This window comes from Typopeltis vanoorti, chromosome 10 (genome assembly GCF_054136105.1).
Source record: "Typopeltis vanoorti isolate ZY-2024b chromosome 10, IOZ_Tvanoo_1.0, whole genome shotgun sequence".
Lineage (NCBI taxonomy): Eukaryota > Metazoa > Arthropoda > Arachnida > Uropygi > Thelyphonidae > Typopeltis > Typopeltis vanoorti.
Window position 1 is genome coordinate 12524842 of NC_143558.1, and position 19481 is coordinate 12544322.

At 37.3% G+C, this 19481-nt stretch overlaps 1 protein-coding gene across 3 annotated transcripts in view; it reads right to left on the minus strand.

The window, feature by feature from the left end:
• RyR (Ryanodine receptor) overlaps positions 1–19481 on the minus strand; it is a 1703288-nt gene that overhangs the window by 68668 nt on the left and 1615139 nt on the right. For all 3 annotated transcript variants that reach the window (XM_090399345.1, XM_090399347.1, XM_090399344.1), the window contains exons 115-116: positions 13939–14051; positions 3867–3927 (exon numbers count right to left, since the gene is read on the minus strand). In XM_090399345.1, coding sequence (XP_090255471.1) covers positions 3867–3927; positions 13939–14051 — 174 coding nt within the window. The remainder of the gene's footprint in view (positions 1–3866; positions 3928–13938; positions 14052–19481) is intronic.

The window sequence follows — 19481 nt, forward strand, 5'->3', positions numbered from 1 at the left end:
AACAGAATGGGCGAAGAAAGATTAGCAAAACACGTGTTCTCTGCCAGGTTGGCAGAAAAACGACCCAGAGGAAGACCAAGATATAGGTGGATTGATACGGTACAAAGTGCCTTAGACGATAGAAATATAAGATCTGATAATGTTGGAGTCTTGACAAGTAACAGACTGATTTGGAGGAAAATTGTAGATAGGAAGTTAGTAATGATGTAATTTTTTTCATGTAGTAGTATCATATCCTGTACACCCTTGAGGCTACATGGCAGGAATTTGATGATGATGATGATGATGATGATGAACTATTATTATTTCCAGTATTTTTCCAGAGTAGAAAGACTGAAGCAAGAAAGGAAAAACAAAGCCTATAGATCTTGGATATTCTTAGCTGTTGGGCTGAAGGTCTTATTTACAAAATAAGAATATTCAAATCTGTGGTAATTTAATGTTTTCAAATTTGATGAGGTGATTCTTGCATGCAAGTATCTTATACTAGTGTATTGTTCTCCTGGTGATGACAACTTAATTTTAGTCAAACATTGGAAGTAATAATTAATGATTTTACTTATTATAGCATATACATTATCACCTGCCTCTGAAAAAAATAACTTGAATGATATTTTAACTGTTAATATTTGGTCCTTTTATACTAAGTATAAGTATAAAATGCCTTACATGAGTTCCTCCAAAAAATAAATGCTTTCCACCAAAAAATTAAGTTCACATTAGAGTTGGAAAATAACAATCAATTACCTTTTTTAGATGTACCAATAAAAAACAACAGAACGGACAAATCAAGCTCTCAATCTACCACAAACCTACAGACACTGGACGCTATCTTCACTTTAAATATGCTCACCATTATGTACAAAAACTTAGCATTATACATATGCTTAAAAATAGAGCAACAAATATCATCACAGAAGAAAAAGATCTGCTTGATGAGCGCTCACTCATATCTAAAACTCTAGTCAAGAATGGTTACCTAAAAAATATTATTCAAAGGATTCTCAATAGAAACAGCCCACAGCAACAGCCTCAAGTTATGCAGTATACATCATCCATCGTCATACCTTATGCTGGCTCAGTTTCAACAAAAATAGCAAATATCATGAGGTCTTTCAACATCAGGGTTGCCTTCAAACCTATTTTAAATACAAGACACATGTTAAGATCTCTTAAGGACAGCATCGCCTTTTACAAATACGCAGGTGTATATAACATCCCATGTTCCTGTGTAACTGAATTATATAGACCAAACATCACGAAGCCTAGAAATCCAAAAAAAAGAACATATAGGAGATGTCAACAACAACAGAACAGCCACCTCAGGATTAGCCCATCATTTCCCGATTTCGAACCACTCCATCGATTGGGACAACAGCTCCATGCCATATATTGAAGAAGATTTCAGATGTAGAAACTTTAAAGAAGCTGCAGTGATACTCCAGACAGGAGACAATCTCAACAGAAATCAAGGCATGATATTAAAAGACATTTGGAAAAGCTTAATAAATTCACTATATTTAGCAGAACTCAATTTCGCGAAAATCTATAAAACGCGATCTACAAACAATGACTACATATCCACACTCCATGCTCTTAATGTCACGTGTCTTTTCAATTTTAATTAATTTTACTGTCGTTACTGAATTCCTTTTTAGCATTTAATGTTAGTGAAGTGAAGTCCTGAAGAAGCCAGACTTAAGCTGGCGAAACTTGGAGACGATTGTATACATATATTTATAAAGAATCAGGGTCCAATAATAAATCCAAAGAAAATGTCTTATACTTAACTTGAATGATAATTGACATACAAGTTTGCACAGACTGGAAAATATACTTCTTAAAGCTTTTGAAGGCAAGGATATGTATGCTAATCAACAGATGAATATTTATTTATTTTTATTTTTAGAAACTTGGGTTTACCTTCTGTAAATAAGTGCATAAACTAGTTACATTTGGATGCCTTAATATATGCAATGTAACTGACAATATATGAGAGATTACAGAGAAGGGGGTTAACCATTCTGATTTAATAAAAATTAGTTTATGAAAAGTTTAATATGTGAATGGAGGATGATTAATAAAATGAAATTATATGGTCCTTCTTCAGGATCTTGTTTTTTAATTTGTGTAATTTAAAAACAAAATGGATAAGTGATCCTTTTTACCATTTAAAATTTTTGTCTTGAATCTGCACTGAACTTAAAAACTGCATAAATTTCTGAATATTGGCTCAGATTCTGAGGAGAACAAAAGTTTTTAAACCAGTACTGTAAGGTGAATGAAATGCTAATAAAACAAGGTAAATTAAAGTTTCTCCAACTTTACTATCATGCCTTTTTAAGTAGTACAATACCAAAATAACTGAGGCTGAAAGACTTCACATCATTGGTGCACCCAGGGAGGGGGGACAAGGGGCCCTGGCTCCCCCCCAAAAGAAAAAGGAAAAAAAAAAGACTACAAAATTTTCCAAAAATCTTTTCCTAATGAAATTTATTATTATTATTATTATTATTTCTGTTGTGTCGTGTCTTCTATTTCTGTGCTACTGTACTTATGAATTAACGGTCGCATAAGGTGGGAATACCCTCTGGCTCTCGGGAATCACGGCCATTGTGAATGCAAAGCAAATGAAGTAGTGCTCGGGAAATATTTTGTTTGCCCAAGCGAGGCCAGAGATCATGTATTAGCGATCACTGCAGATTCTTAGTCATAGGTTGTATGCAATGCGAAGTGTGTATTCTCAAATCATCTACTCATCTCGCCCCCCCGTGGCCCACAGTTTGGGAAGCGCTGGTCTAACCATTCCAAGAATGTGGAGGACCCATTTGCAACCTTTATAGCAACCAGAACAAGCCAAAGAAAAATCTCAATACAAGAAGACTTAGTGAAGTGTTTTTTTCCCTATACATCCAATAGCAACTTGAACTCTACAAGTCCAGAAGAGAATTGTAGTATAACAATCTGAACTGTACAAATCCAGAAGAATCTTAGTACAGGAGGACTTTAGCAGAGTTTATTGTAGTTTATTATTTATTTTATTTATTAATTTTTTTTTAAATTAATTAATTTATTTTTTATCACTAGAGGTCAGGCTAAGAAAAAGATCAATAAACAGTGTAGATTTAATTTACCTTTATAGAGTGCAAGAGCATGTAGCTTGGTTTCCTATACACATGTATCTTTCTGATGATAACCTCAATACAGGGGTCACAACGTCAAGTGTTATTTTATTTTTAATAATAAGTAGAAAATTATCATTTCAACACGTGTGTTTTGTGTCCCTAAAATTCATAAATATGAAATAATAATAGTATTAATTTATTATTATTATTAGTGATTATTATTATAGGTGGATTGATATGGTACAAAGTGCCTTAGACGATAGACATATAAGATCTGATAATGTTGGAGTCTTGACAAGTAACAGACTGATTTGGAGGAAAATTGTAGATAGGGAATTTGTAATGATGTAAATTTTTCTTGTAGTACTATCATATCCTGTACACCCCTTGAGGGTACATGTCAGGAATTTTATTATTATTATTATGTGACACCATTATACTGGTGTTAATACTTGATACTCTAGATGAAGACTGAACAGTCTACTTAAATTGGACTAATGTGATCACATTCAGGAGATTTAATTTCTCTGTATAGATGTCATTTTGCTAATTCTTTTTAAATGATATTTTTATCCTTCTTAATAGTTAATCACTTTTACTGCTAACACTAATGAATTAAATTTTAACATGAATGATTTTAAGTGTTGATTTTAGTAGACTGAAAATTTTGATTAAAAAAGAAACAAATAACCAAGCAAATATATCTTTTCTTTTCTTTTTTGAATGTGTATATTTACTTACATTATCAGTAATAGTTACTCCAGCTTTCCAAATTTGATATCTCCAGTCTAAACCAGTGATGCTAAAAACAAACAAAAAAAATGTGAAAAAAATTATAAGTAAACTAAAATTCACGGATGAAGAAATTTCTAACAAGAAGAGAACTTCAGAAAATTGTTACACATATGAATAAAGTTACTAAGTTTATTTTGGATTGAATGCCAATCCTTATAATATTGAAACATTAAGGACTGTCTTTTATTGCTCACTTTCAAACTGAACAGCATACAAATAATAATAATAAATATTATTATTATTATAAGGGCACCTGCTCAGAGTCCAAAGACTCATCAAGAAGCCTCAAACTATTTACAAAATATCTATTTACCTTGAACCCATTAACAGACAAAGTGCTCACAACTGTTTTTAGCCCATTCCATTCATTCACCATTCTCCAAGAGAAAAACCTAGTCCTCACACCCCTACTCACTACACACTTACTCAGCTTTCAAGGATGACCTCTTGTTCTGCTTCCCCCAACCAATAGCTCAAACACCTCTTATGCATCAATCCTATAAAACACTTTAACTAATTTTAATGTTTCTACCATATCCCCTATTTTTTGACTGTCAACTAACTTTTTTTGCATCCTTTCTACTACTACCTCCTCATCCCCATGAAACCAAGGTGACCAGACCTGAGCACAGTAATCCAAATGTAGAATCAAGGCCTTACAAAGAGGAATAACTACTTCCTTCTCTTTCTTGTAGAGAGGCTTATTCGCTGGTTAGACATGATAACTAATAATTAAAGAATTGACAGCGTACACTAGAAATATAAATTAAATAAACTTTAATATATACTTTCCGATATTTCGGCAAACGTCACGTTGCCATCTTCTTGGGAACTTAATACAAAGACAAGTGCATGCAAGTACTACATAACAGCAAATAAGAAATGAAGCGAAGAAGCTACAATTTTCCTTAAGTCCTGATGGTGCCCCCTGGCGGGCTATATTGGTAGTTCTTGGCCTTTGGGCTGAAGTTCTTCTGATAAATGTTTAGCAAATTTGGGGCAGTCTCATGCATCCAAATTTGTTGATTTGCCATGTTCCTAAGGGCTGAGGCTGATTCCATGAATAGTCTTTCATATTTGAACTTGCTGCGGTGTTATTACTGTGGCTTTCTTCCACCTTATTCTGTGGCGAGTATCCAGAGCATGGTCTGCAAGCCCAGAGTGGCTGTACTGGTGAAATCAGATGTAATCCTTGTGTTCTGAGATTCTAATATTTGCTGTCCTGCCTGTTTGGCCAAAGTAGGACAATTTACAGCTGCAAGGGACCTGGTATACACCAGGTAGGTCTAGGGGAAGTGGTTGGTCTTTAGTGGAGCAGATAAGGGATGCCAATTTTCTATATGGTCTGTAACAAGTGGTCAAGTCATGTTTTTTTAAGATTTTGTTGATTTTTTCCGAGGTGCCTTGGATGTAGGGAATGGTGATGGATTTAGAGTAATCTTTTTTGTGAAAGGGGGGGGAAGTGGGTTGTGGATAACTGGTTTAAGTATTTTTTGGATTCTTTTGGGGGAGGGGTAGCCATTGGCTGAGAAAGTGTCAAGGATGTGATTTAGTTCAGTGGTTAGGGCTTGATCATTTGAACAGATTAGTTTTGCCCTGTTGAATAGTGTCTTAATAACTCCAAAATATTGTTAAGGGGGGGGGATGATGGGATTGTTGGTGAATGTATCTGCCTGTATGGGTGGGTTTTCTATAAACTGAGAAAACCAAGGTTCCATCAGGTTGGTGGGTGACTAATGTGTCTAGGAAGGGGAGGTTATTGTTTTTCTCTTTTTCCAGAGTGAACTTGATTCTAGGGTGTTGGTTGTTTAAGTGTGTTAGGAAGGAGAGGAGTGAATCCGGGCCATGAGGCCACTCCTACTGAACTAGTAAGAGTTAGAAACATGGAGATTCCAGTTAAGATGGAACAGCATATAAGAGAATTAGTAATGGTTGTGGCAACAAATGATTTAAGTGAACATAAGGAGAATGTAAGAGTGAATATCAGGAGGCTATTGAGGAGAGTGAAAGATAACAGTATAGTGGGAAATGTTGTCAGCATGTTGCCGTAGCATGACAATGATGAGTTCAGACAGACAGCCAGAATCATGAATGGTATGCTAGGGGAGCTGTGTGAGGAGAAAGGAGTGCAGTTTGTGGATGTACGGCATGTATTAAGGGGAAGAATGGAATTATACAGATGTGATGGATTGCATTTGAATGGCTTTGAAGTGAGTGAACTGGAGAAATCGTTGATAGATGAAAATGAAGTGCATGATGCAAGCAAGAGATCAGAAGTAAGAGACAAAGTGAAAGATTAGGAGAGAGGTAATGAAGCAACAGAAGTGCTTCATAATGGAAATAATGGTAGTAGTGTGAGAGATGAAGAGAGAACAGGAATGCAAGAGGAACAGGAAAATGGGGGAGGGCTGGGTGGAGAGAGATGTAGCATAAGAAGAGTGGATGTTGGAGGTAGTAGTCAATGTATGTATGCATAGGGATGATCAGCATAGAAATGTAATAGATTGGGATGTGGGTTGGGAAGTTGAGACTAAGCAAGTATATGTAGTAAGAGGTGATAAAGGTGATTAGGCAAAGGCAGGCGTGGTGGGGAAATCACAACCAAAAAGTGGCTTGAGTAGGACTGGTTATAGGCCTAAAAGTGAACTGCTGTGTTTATATACAAATGCCAGATGTATAAGAAATGAGAGAGAGAGATAAAATGGTTTCATTAATTGAGTTTATTTGCCCCAAAATCACTGGAATAAGTGAAACATGGTTCAATGAAGATATCCTAATGGGAATAGAAATGGAAGGGTACAGTATTTTTTGCTAGGATGGAAAGGACAAGATCTCCCCTTGCTCACGCATTCCTTATACAGCTTCCGGAGATGACCTCGTGTTCTCCTCCAATCTTCCACCATTTTATGAAAAAACCTCTTCAACATTAATCCTATAACAACTCCTTATCAACTTGTGTGTCTCTGTCATATCACTCCTCTTCCTCCTATCCACTAGACTCTGCAAATTGCATCTTCTCAACCCTTCTTCATATTCAACATTCCAGAGATCAGAAACTATTTTGGTCAGTCATCTCTGGACCCTCTTCAAAATCTCTTCATCCTTTTGAAAACAAGATAACCAAATCTGTGCACAGTAGTCCATATGTAACCTAATACTATGGAACCAGAATCTCCTTACATCTACAAGTCAATGTCCTCTGCATCATTAGCAGAATTCATTGTCCTCTGCATCACTGGCAGAATTTGTTTCATTGTACTTATAATTTTGGCAATATATCCTCTAAATTTTAGATTCTTATCGAACATCACCAAAAATCTCTTATTTCCTCCATATCCAACAATATATCCCCACCAAGAGTAAATTCTACATCCGATCTATGTTTTCCAAATTTTAAAACCTTACATTTTGCAACATTGAACTGGAATCCCTACTCTTGTGCTCATTCATTCAGTCTATTCAAGTCTTATTGTAAGGCCAAACATCTGCCATACTCCTCATAGTTCATCCCAACTTTGCAGCAGTTTCAAGGAGGCAGAGGGTTATAAGTGGGGTCTCACATGGCTCAGTACTGGGATCTATATTGTTTAACCTTTATATCAGTGACATTGTCAGTGGATTGCAAGGGGATATTCAGTTGTTTGCGGATGATGCGAAGCTGGGAAGGATTATTAGTAATAGTGCAGATGTGGTAGCCCTGCAAGAGGATTTGAATAAGCTGGATAGATGGGCAAATGAATGGGGGTTTCAGTTTAATGCAGCAAAGTGTAAGGTCTTGTGGTTTGGGACACATCGATGGGATGCTGCATACTCTGTGGGAGGAGTTATACTGGAGGAAGTAGGGGAGACAATAGATCTGGGGTTGATGATTGATAGAAACCTGAAATTTAGGGGACATATTGCAAAGGTGGTGAAGGTAACACAGAGGATTGCTGCAATAATGAGAAGGACACTGACCAGCAGAGATAAAAGGGTTACATTCCATTGTATAAGACTCTGATCAGACCACTTAGACTATTGTTCTCAGATTTGGTCCCCAGGATTTGAAGGGGATAAATTAACTGTGGAAAGGGTACAAAGGCACATAACAAAGATAGTTTCAGTACTGTACAATGTTAGTTATGAGGATCGGCTGAGGGAATGTGGACTGCAGAGTTTAGTGGATAGAAGGAGAGGTGATATGATTGAGACTTTTAAACTGTTGAAAGGTGGTTATAGGGTTGACACTGGGGAGTTCTTTCGCTTGGTTGAACAGAGGGAAGGAGTGATGAAAAGAGGCCATCCCTGGAAGTTACGAAAGGAAACTGTGAGCAAGAGGGTGAGGAGTGGTTTCTTTTCATGGAGGGTGGTTGAACCATGGAATGCATTGCCTGATGGAGTGGTGAGAGTGAGAACAGCCAATAAGTTTAAGGTGTGGTATGATAGACTTTGTGTTTCTTAGTGGGGACCTCCCCTCGATGAGTTTTAATAGACTTTGTGTTTCTTAGGAAGGACCTCCCACAATGAGTCTTTTGACTCCATGGAGGCCTGGATAATAATAATAATAATTTGCAAACAACTGTATATACCCATTCAAATCTTCCCAGATATCATTAAATCTGGGAAGATTTGAATGGTCCTATAACAGACCCCAGAAGCACACACTAGTGAATTTCTTCTTCCAGGATATTGCTTCCCCATTACACAACTTATAATAAAATTAGTTTAATCCTTTCAACATTACACAACTTGTTGATACCTATTAGACAGCCAATCTCCAATTGAAGTCACTAGTCTAATATCCACTATCAACTTATCATGCAGTAATTTATCAAAAGCCTTTGCAAAGTCCAAGTATACTACTGTATATCCATCTCCCATGTCCAATGCTACTGTCAGCTTATTGCAATAAGAAAGAAGATTACTAAAACATGACTCCCCTTTAGCAAATTCATGCTGTCTATCAAAGATAATTATTGTCAACCTAATTCTGAATCCTGTTTCTCACCAGCATTTCCAATACTTTAACCACAACACCTGACCTGACATGCAGATAAGCCTATAATATGATGATTGAGTTCTGTCACCTCCTTTATGAAGTGATACAATCTTGCCTACCTGTCATTTCTTTGGAACTTGATCCAATGTAAGACTCATATTAAACAAATATGTGAAGGCAGATGTCAACTCTGTGGCACATTATAAATTAAAGTTACCAAGAAATTACATACTTGGTTTGATCCATTATCCAAGTGTAAGCAAACAAAGTTTGCACCTGAAATATCTTTCAGGACTGGAGCAACTGGTGGCAAAGGTGGTATAACTTCTCATCAGTTGCCTCAGTATCCCATAATGCAAAGCACATCTCCTTGCAGACATGTATAATGCTATGCATTAAGGGAAGGGTCACTACCCAGACCAGTTTCGACCTTTATTGAGGTCTCATCAGTGGGAGCCAGACCCAGAAGTGGTGATACTGAGGTGGAAGTAATGGAGAAGTCATATTTCCATATACCAGTTGCCAAAAGGTGTCACACCTTATTATTAAAAATACTCCGGATTAGAGATAGATAGGTACACAATAAATAACGGAATAAACTCATGTAGAAAGATTATTTATTAGTATAATTTTCGCCTGTGTGTCACAGGCATTTTCAGTACATTAAGCTCAAAATTAAACACCAAGTGACAATTCCAAAAAGCGCCACCTAAATAGCTGGTGTAAGATAATTAAAAAGGTCAATAACTTTCCTAAAAAAAAAATAAACAAAAAAAATAAAAAAAAAAAATTAATACAATAAAAAGTTAGGAAAGATTAGCTGATTTGTAAAGTACTATCTCCCATAAAGGGGATAGCCGTAAGCCATCGGATCTGTTTAAGTTAGGAGAATGAAGTAGAGTTTCACATGTTTCTTTATAAAGGCATTCCATGAGAAACTGACTTTTGTGAAGAACTCTTGTCTTTCTCCAATGAACTCTGTGTCTAATGAAGATGGCATGTTCAGAAAGTCCAGACTTTTCAGGTTTAAAGTAATCAATATAAGATTGGTGTTCTTCTAGCCGAATAGAGGCAGATCTTCCCATTTGTCCGAAATAAGATAATCCACAAGAGCACGGAATCTGGTAGACACCTGGATGATTAAGATATGGAAGCTTGTCCTTAGGAGAAGTGAGAAAGGTGGAGATTTTTCTAAACGGTCGAAAGGCAACAAAAATATTCAGTGGTTTTAAAACTTTTGCTATACGTTCACTGATGCCTTGTACATAAGGGATAGTAATGCGCGTTATTTCCTCTGTGTTTGAAGAGGAAGACATATTAAAGCTACTCAAAGTTCTTTTAATGAAGCAATTCTTATAACTATTAGATAGAAAGGAAGAAGTTATGTATTGTAGTTCTTTCTGTAAAAGATCATCTGTAGAACAAAAGGAGTGGGCCCGATGAACCAGTGTTTTAATAGTTCCTGCCTTTTGACTGGGATGGTGATGAGATTCCGCATGGATATAATGGCCTGTATGAGTCTTCTTTCTATAAACTGAGAAATGTAGGCTACCATCTGGTTGGCGAAGAATTAGAAGATCTAAAAAGGCTAACTGCTTAATACAATACATAACTTCTTCCTTTCTATCTAATAGTTATAAGAATTGCTTCATTAAAAGAACTTTGAGTAGCTTTAATATGTCTTCCTCTTCAAACACAGAGGAAATAACGCGCATTACTATCCCTTATGTACAAGGCATCAGTGAACGTATAGCAAAAGTTTTAAAACCACTGAATATTTTTGTTGCCTTTCGACCGTTTAGAAAAATCTCCACCTTTCTCACTTCTCCTAAGGACAAGCTTCCATATCTTAATCATCCAGGTGTCTACCAGATTCCGTGCTCTTGTGGATTATCTTATTTCAGACAAACGGGAAGATCTGCCTCTATTCGGCTAGAAGAACACCAATCTTATATTGAATACTTTAAACCTGAAAAGTCTGGACTTTCTGAACATGCCATCTTCACTAGACACAGAGTTCATTGGAGAAAGACAAGAGTTCTTCACAAAAGTCAGTTTCTCATGGAACGCCTTTATAAAGAAACATGTGAAACTCTACTTCATTCTCCTAACTTAAACAGATCCGATGGCTTACGTCTATCCCCTTTATGGGAGATAGTACTTTACAAATCAGCTAATCTTTCCTAACTTTTTATTGTATTAATTTTTTTTTTTTTTTTTTTTTTTGGAAAGTTATTGACCTTTTTAGTTATCTTACACCAGCTATTTAGGTGGCACTTTTTGGAATTGTCAGTTAGTGTTTAATTTTGAGCTTAATGTACTGAAGATTAGAGCTCTAATAGGGTACTATGAGAGCTCTACTGAAGAGTAGAGCTCTCATAGTACCCATATATAAAAAGGGAAATAAAACTGAATGTGAGAATTACAGAGGTATTTCCCTACTGAGTGTTCCTGGCAAGATCTATGCAAGTATACTTGAGAAACGGTTGAGAGGAATTGTGGAAGAAAAGCTTGGTGAAGAACAAGCTGGATTCAGGCCAAATAGAGGCTGTCAGGATCAGATCTTCACTTTACGACAAATAGTCGAGAAAGCATGGGAATATAACAAAGATCTGTATTTAAGTTTTGTCGATTTGGAAAAGGCATATGACAAGGTGCCAAGAGAGAAGCTATTCAATACACTGCAGTTATATGGTGTCAATGGGGCATTATATCAAGCAATACTTAGTCTTTATTTGAGTTGTGAGTCAGCAGTTAGAATTGAAGGAAGTACAGGAAGATGGTTTAATGTTAAATCTGGTGTGAGACAAGGATGTACGTTATCCCCTCTGTTATTCATTATATATATGGATCACATTATGAAGGAATGTGGCATTAAACCTGATATCAAAATTGGAGATGTTAATGTCAGCTCTTTGCTTTATGCGGATGATGTTATACTTCTAAATAAATCCGCTACAAGTCTGCAAGATTCTCTGACTAAATTGAATAGCTGTTGTAATAGATATGGTATGAAGGTCAGCAATAAAAAGACAAAGACAATGAAAATAGGCAGAATCATTGAAAATGTCAACTGTGTTGTGAATGGAGAACCGGTGGAACAAGTAAAACATTTCAGCTACTTAGGCACAATTTTTACTGAAGATGGTAAACTAAATATAGAAATAGACAACAGAATCAGCAAAGCTGGTATGGTGGGAAGTCAATTGAATAAATTCATATGGAATAAGAAAGAAATTAGTCGGAACACTAAATTAGCTGTATACAAGACTGTGTTCAAACCAATTTTAACTTATGGATCTGAAAGCTGGGTCAGAAGTAAAACACTTGACCAAAGACTAGAGACCGCAGATATGAGAGTCCTGAGAAAGATTAGAGGCGTGAACAGATGGCATCAATGGCAATATCATATTAAAAATGAGGATATTAGGAAAGAACTTGACATTGTCAGCATCCAGGAATGCGTTAGCAGAGCTAATCTCAGATGGTATGGTCACTTAAATAGAATGGGAGAGGAAAGATTAGCAAAACAAGTGTTCTCTGCCAGGTTGGCAGGAAAACGACCCAGAGGAAGACCAAGATATAGGTGGATTGATACGGTACAAAGTGCCTTAGACGATAGAAATATAAGATCTGATAATGTTGGAGTCTTGACAAGTAACAGACTGATTTGGAGGAAAATTGTGGATAGGAAGTTAGTAATGATGTAATTTTTTCATGTAGTACTGTCATATCCTGTACACCCCTTGAGGGTACATGGCAGGAATTTGATGATGATGATGATGTACTGAAGATGCCTGTGACACACAGGCAAAAATTATACTAATAAATAATCTTTCTACGTGAGTTTTTTCCGTTATTTATTGTGTACCGATATGTCTACTCACGGTTTACCTCTTTTAAAACTTAGAGATAGATAGTTGTTGTTTTTCACGAGTTGCCGAGTCCTGAAAGATACTTCAAGCGCAAACGTTGTTTGCTTACACTTGGATAATGGATTAAACCAAGTATATAATTTCTTGGTATCCTTAATTTATAATATAACCAAGTGAAAAACTTTCAACAACTATCTGTAGCACATTCGTTCAAAATATTTTTCTTTTAAAATGATGTTTGAGTTCTGTCACCTTCTTTATGAAGTGGTACAATCTTGCCTGCCTGTCACTCCTTTGGAACTTGATCCAATGTAAGACTCATATTAAACAAATATATGAAGGCAGATGTCAACTCCGTGGCACATCCTTCAAAATACATGGTGATATATCATCAAGTCCTACAGCCTTATTAATATCAAGTCCATGCAGTTAGCCTAGTGGCTATGCGCTTCACAACCATATGCCTGGGAAAGAAGTGTTCTGGGTTCAATTCACATCATCAACGTGAGGAGCTTAAGGATCTTCCTCAGCCATAGCCAAGTTAGCCGGTCTTGGGCATGGACAGCAGGGTTTTTTCCCCCAGTTTATCTGGGGTTTTCATCCCGCAAGTAGGCAAACCGGTCCCCTGAACACATGCATCTACAGTTATAAATACCTAACCCCCTATGAGGGGCTCAACTCACCCTGATAGGGATGGAGGGAAAAGGGAGGAAACTCCATATGAATAAATAAAATTAATATCAAGTTCGTTTAATTCCCCATATACCTCCTCAGCATTAAACTCAGAATCCTGACAATCAAATTTTCCTTTAGTTGAGACATTATAGAAGATTTGGTTATGAATATTTGTTTTTAAGAAAAAACTACTACCTACAACACACACAATCTTAAGACAGCATTGTGACTGTGACTATCAGCATATAAATTAGTTAAAAAAGCATTTAAAAAAAGCTTTGTATTCTTACTAATATGTTTATAATCAAGAGATAACCAGTAATGCAACAAATGAAATATAATGATTTATATTTTCTGCAAAGCATTTCTAAGATTTTATAATTATGACGTTGAGACCAAGTCATCTTCAACGTGATCTTTTTAAAAAAAATTAAGAGGTAAAAAAATTACAGTGATATTCATTATATAATCTCTACATGTCATTACTCACAAGCCAAAAAATCCAGACGACTCCTCTTCTTGGCCAAAGGATCCAGTCTTGTCCATCCCTAGTAAATTGCTGATCGAATCATAATCATATGTCTCACTATATTTTTCCCTAACCTGAAAAATTGACAATATATGATTATAAGCTAAAACCAGTTGATAAACAGTTTTTTATACTGCTAATTTGATATTTTAGCTGATCTCTTCCTTATTCTGTATACATGTTAAAGAAACAATGAATTCAATTTATCTTTTTTTGTTTTTATTTTTTCCACACAAAACTACATTAGTGATGTGAACTAAACTGTAAAGCAGATGAAACAGCTTAAAATATTTGAGTCGCCGGAGAATGTGGTAGGGAATTTGAGCTGTAGTGAAAAAAGTGCTTTTTTAATCAGTGAATAGTGTGACTTTTGTCAAGATTTGTGCTAAGTTGTTTTTCTGAAATACAAGTGTCCTTCAGTGGTTGTTTATGGAGTTAGTTGTTGTTGCTATATTGTGTATTTTGGTTACCGAGAAGATGGGGTCAGAATTGGATGCATAACGGTGGAAGAGAAGATAACATAAGTTTTCATTGTTTAGCTTTATTTTATTTATATTTAGTATACTTAAATGTTTTGTTTGTACTTTTACTTATATAGTTATATTCCACTATTTTAGCATTTTAGTTGTAATAGTTCCTCGACACTATTTTGAATAATGACGGCAGCGGCAGCTAAAATTGCAAATTGCATATCACCAAGTCCTCCCCCATTTAAGGACTCCATTTTGTGTGATATAATATGGGAATTTATAGCATGCGGGACTTGTGGAATGTATGCGTCCCGGCGGTTGTATATGTGGCAGGTGAGAGAAGGGGAAATACGTATATGAGCAAAATGCAGGCAATGGGAGGAACTTGGTGAGTTAGAGATGACTATAACTGACCTCGTTGAGGTGGGAGATTCTCCATGTAGAGAGATGAGTGGTATGATAGAGGGCGAGAATAGTGAGAGAAATATGAATAAAATAATGATTGTGAAGTTTTCGGAGATGGTCTCAACTGGACGGATGAATGGCAAATAAGAGTGGCTGACTTGCAGAGAGAGCTAGATGAGCTGAAAGAGCAGGTGGAAAAGTCTAGGGAATGAAGTGAGAAGTGTGAAAGATGAGATAAGGTGAATGGAAGAGACGAATGCAAGGCGAATCAGAGTAGGAATGAGAGAGAGAGAGTTATGGGAATGATAGAAGAGGAGAGAGGGAATGAGAAGAAAGCGAAGGGGCACTGGAACCAGGGATAGAGTGATGTCAGGAAGGCAGACAAGTAGGGGGAACACAGAGAGAAAGTGTTAGAGGAGAGAGAGTGAGGGATGCGTGTGAGCAATCGAGGAACAGGGTGGTAAGAGGTATAATGTATGGGGACTCAATGATCCGTGAGGAGTGTTTGCCTGGAGAAATGATAGAAAGTGTGGCTATGGCAATTAAGAGGGGTGAAAGGGATGAGATGATTGTGATGGTAGGAACAAATGACTTCAGAGGTAATGTAAATTGGGAAGCAAGAGATATGAGATTCTTGCTTGAGGTTGCACAAAAGAAGAAGAAGAAGAGAGGAAAGATAGTGTGCATGCTGCCTACGTATGATAGTGACGAGCTAAGCAGAAGAGCAGTAATACTGAAAAACATAATGGCTAGAATGTGTCAGAAGAGAGGATTGGAATACATGGATGCTTGGAGGGCATTTGAGGGCAGAGAGGAATTGTATTTGAGAGACCGCTTGCATTTGAATGAGAAAGGATGTAGGCATCTGGAGAGATTGCTGTTCTGGACGAGTCTACAGTCTGTGTGTCAATGCAGGGAAACTAGCATTCCCAAGGTGGATGGTAGGGGTGGCCTCTTGTGGGAATGGGTACTTGGGAGAAGGGGGGACAACATCAGGTAACACTGAGCCCAGTGGAGTCTAGTATGGAAACAGTGGCGTTTTTTATGCTTTATACTAATGCCAGGAGTATCTGGAATAAAGGAGAGGAATTGGTGGACCTGATAGCATCAGCTTGGTCAAAAATTATTGGGATCACTAAGATGTGGTTCACAGAAGAGGTTATAATAACAGGAATAGAAGTAGCAGGGTGCAGCATTTTTTGGCAGGATAGGAAGGGAAAGAGTGGTGGAGTACTGCTTATGATAAGTGACGACTTATGTCCCCTAAGAGTGGAGGCTTTGGAAGGCAGTGACACTAATGATTTTGAAAGCATATTGTGTAAGGTAGAGGGAGGCAAGATAGGATATTTAGTGTGGTGTTGCTACAAACCAAGGAGCACAGAGGGTGGGGACCAGGAGATATTTAAATAGTTGAGCTTGGCAAGTGCAAGAAGAATGATTGTTATCGGAGGTTTTAACTACAGCAGTATAAATTGGGGAGAGGAAGATGCATGTAGCAATAGGGGAATGGAATTTCTAGAATTCTTGAGGGACAAATGTCTTAGGCAGCATGTAATAGAGGGAACAAGAGGTTCAAGAGTTTTGGATTTGGTCATAGCATCAGAAGAGTTGATAATAAGTGAGATGGCATCTCTCCCACCAGTTGGAGAGAGTGACCATGTGGTTTTGACTTGGAAGATGAATAGACATGCAGGAGTATCAAAGAGACGGGAACGTATATGGAATTATAAGGCAGGTAATTATAATAGTCTTAGACATGAACTTGGGGAAGTTTCATGGAGGGAGGAATTGGAAGGCTTGGATATCATTAGTGCTTGGGAAATTGTGAAAGAATATTTGTTAGCAGCAATAGTAAGCTGTATTCCACAAGTAAAGAAGAGGACACAATTTGGTGTAAAGTGGATGACAAACAATATTAAACAGGAACTGCATATGAAAAAGAGGCTATGGAAGAGATATAAGGAGACATGTGAAAAGCAGATGCATGAAGAATATAAGACACAGGCCAGGAGAGTGACGAGTATGGTAAAGAAGGTGAAACTGGAATATGAGAAGAGATTGGCCCTATGATCCAAAGAAAATCCTAGGGAATTTTTTAGCTGTGTGGCCAGTAGGAGGAGAAATGACTGTGGAAGAATGACATTGTGGGATAAAAATGGGAATAGAGTGACTGATGCAGAGGACATAGTGGAATTGTTCAATGAACACTTTATTGGTGTATTTCATCCTGGAGAAGTAAATTTGAATACTAGAGGGATAGGGCAGATTTGAGGTTTAGAGGAGCAGGAGGAGAACGTGTTCCAAATACTCTGGATGTCAGTAAAGCTGTGGGACTGGATGGTATTTCACCATGAGTTTTGAGAGAATGTGCTAAAGAATTGACAGCTCCTTTGACCTGGCTATGCAAAAGGTGCCTAGGGAATGGAAAGAAGGTAAGATAATGCCATTGCATAAGGGCAGTAGCAGACCGGAAGTGTCTGATTATAGGCTAGTTTGTGTATCATCAGTAGTTGTTAAGATCTTGGAGAAATTAGTTAGGGACCGTATACAGCATTGGGCAGATGAAGATAATGTTATCTGTGAGAGTCAACATGAATTTGTAAAGGGTCTCTCGTTTTAGTAATATGCTAGCCTTTTATAATAGTTACAAGAGCAGTAGATGAGGGAAAGGCATATACTGCCATTTTCTTGGATTTAGCAAAGGCATTTGACATGGTGCCACATGATAAGCTGATATTTAAGTTGTAGCACATGGGTTTGGATCTCACGTTGGTCAACTGGATTCAGAATTGGCTGTCCGATCGGTATCAGTGAGGTGTGTATGGTGGGGCAGTTTCAAGGAGGCATTTGGTTACAAATAGCTCAGTACTGGAATCTATATTGTTTAACCTTTATATCAATGACATTGTCAGTGCATTTCAGGGGGATATTCAGTTGTTTGCAAATGATGTGAAGCTGGGAAGGGTTACTAGTAATAGTGCAGATGTGGTAGCCCTGCAAGAGGATTTGAATAAGCTAGACAGATGGGCAAATGAATGGGGGTCTCGGTTTAATGCAGCAAAATGTAAGGTCTTGAGGTTTGGGATACATCGATAATATGCTGCATACTCTATTGGAGGAGATATACTGGAAGAAGTAGGGGAGACAAGAGATCTGGGGTTGATGATTGATAGAAACCTGAAATTCAAGGAACATATTGCAAAGGTGGTGAAGGTAACACAAAGGATTGCTGCAATAATGAGAAGGGCGATGACCTGTAGAGATAAAAGAGTTATCATTCCATTGCATAAGACCCCTGATCAGACCACACTTAGACTATTGTTCTCAGATTTGGTCCCTAGATTTGAAAGAGATAAATTAACTGTGGAAAGGGTACAAAGGCAGATAACAAAGATTGTTTTTTTCAGGACTGTACAATGTTAGTTATGAGGATCGGCTGAGGGAATGTGGGCTGCAGAGTTTGGTGAATAGAAGAAGGAGAGGTGATATGATTGAGAACTATCGAGAAGTAGTTACAGGGTTAACACTGGGGAGTTCTTTCACTTGGTTGAACAGCAGGAAGGAGTGATGACAAGGGGCCATCCCTGGAAGTTATGAAAGGAAACTGTGAGCAAGAAGGTGAGGAGTGGTTTCTTTGCATGGAGGGTGGTTGAACTGTGGAATGCATTACTTGTAATTAGTTTACTGAATTAACAACGCATATAAAGTATATTAATTAAAGATAACTTTAATAAATAACTTCTATATTTCGGCAATGTCACACTGCCATCTTCAGGAACATAAAGATATGGTATGTGCACGCAGGCACTAACAAAAGCAAATGAGGAAGAAAGCAAGAAACTAATATTGTTCCTAAAGTCCTAATGGTGCCCTCTAGTGGGCTAATTTGGTTGTCTTGGCAGTTGGGCTGAAGTTCTCAAAATGTAAGTCTCCCAAATTTGTTGAGGTTAGGAACGTTTTTTAGAGCTGCTGAAGATTCCTTGAATAATCTTTCATATTTAAACTTGCTGTGGTGTATTATTTTTGTGTTCTTCCAATGAATTCTATGGTGGGTATCTAACGCATGGTCTGCCAGCCCAGAGCGGCTGTACTTGCTTAAGCCTTGCTACTAGAATGTGGAACACATTGCCTGATAGAGTGGTGAGAGTGAGAACGGTGAACGAGTTTAAACTGTGGTATAATAGACTTTGTGTTTCCTAGGAGGGACCTCCCACAATGAGTCTTGATAGACTGTGTTTCCTAGGAAGGACCTCCTTTGATGAGTCTTTTGACTCCATGGAGGCCTAAATAATAATATTAATAAAGTAATAAGGATTCCTACACTGGATAAGTATGAGAAAAGTATTCCAGTGTTAGTCAGATTTCAGATTTTTAGAGAGTGAGAACTGTTCAACAGAGAAGTACCAGCTTGAGTGGAAAAGGATGCCAAGTTTTTTGGAAGCTGACGATCCTAGAGAAGAGACATGAATGTGTTAGAAAGGTTTGGAGTAAGAATCAGTCTGAGAAGAGAGAGGGAGAGAGATTTGATATTGACTGTTGAGCTGAACTCAAAAGTAAGTGCAGAAAATCTGATTTTTTTTTCATACAAGAAAAGAAACAAAACTGCATTTTGATTGACATTGACTAGGT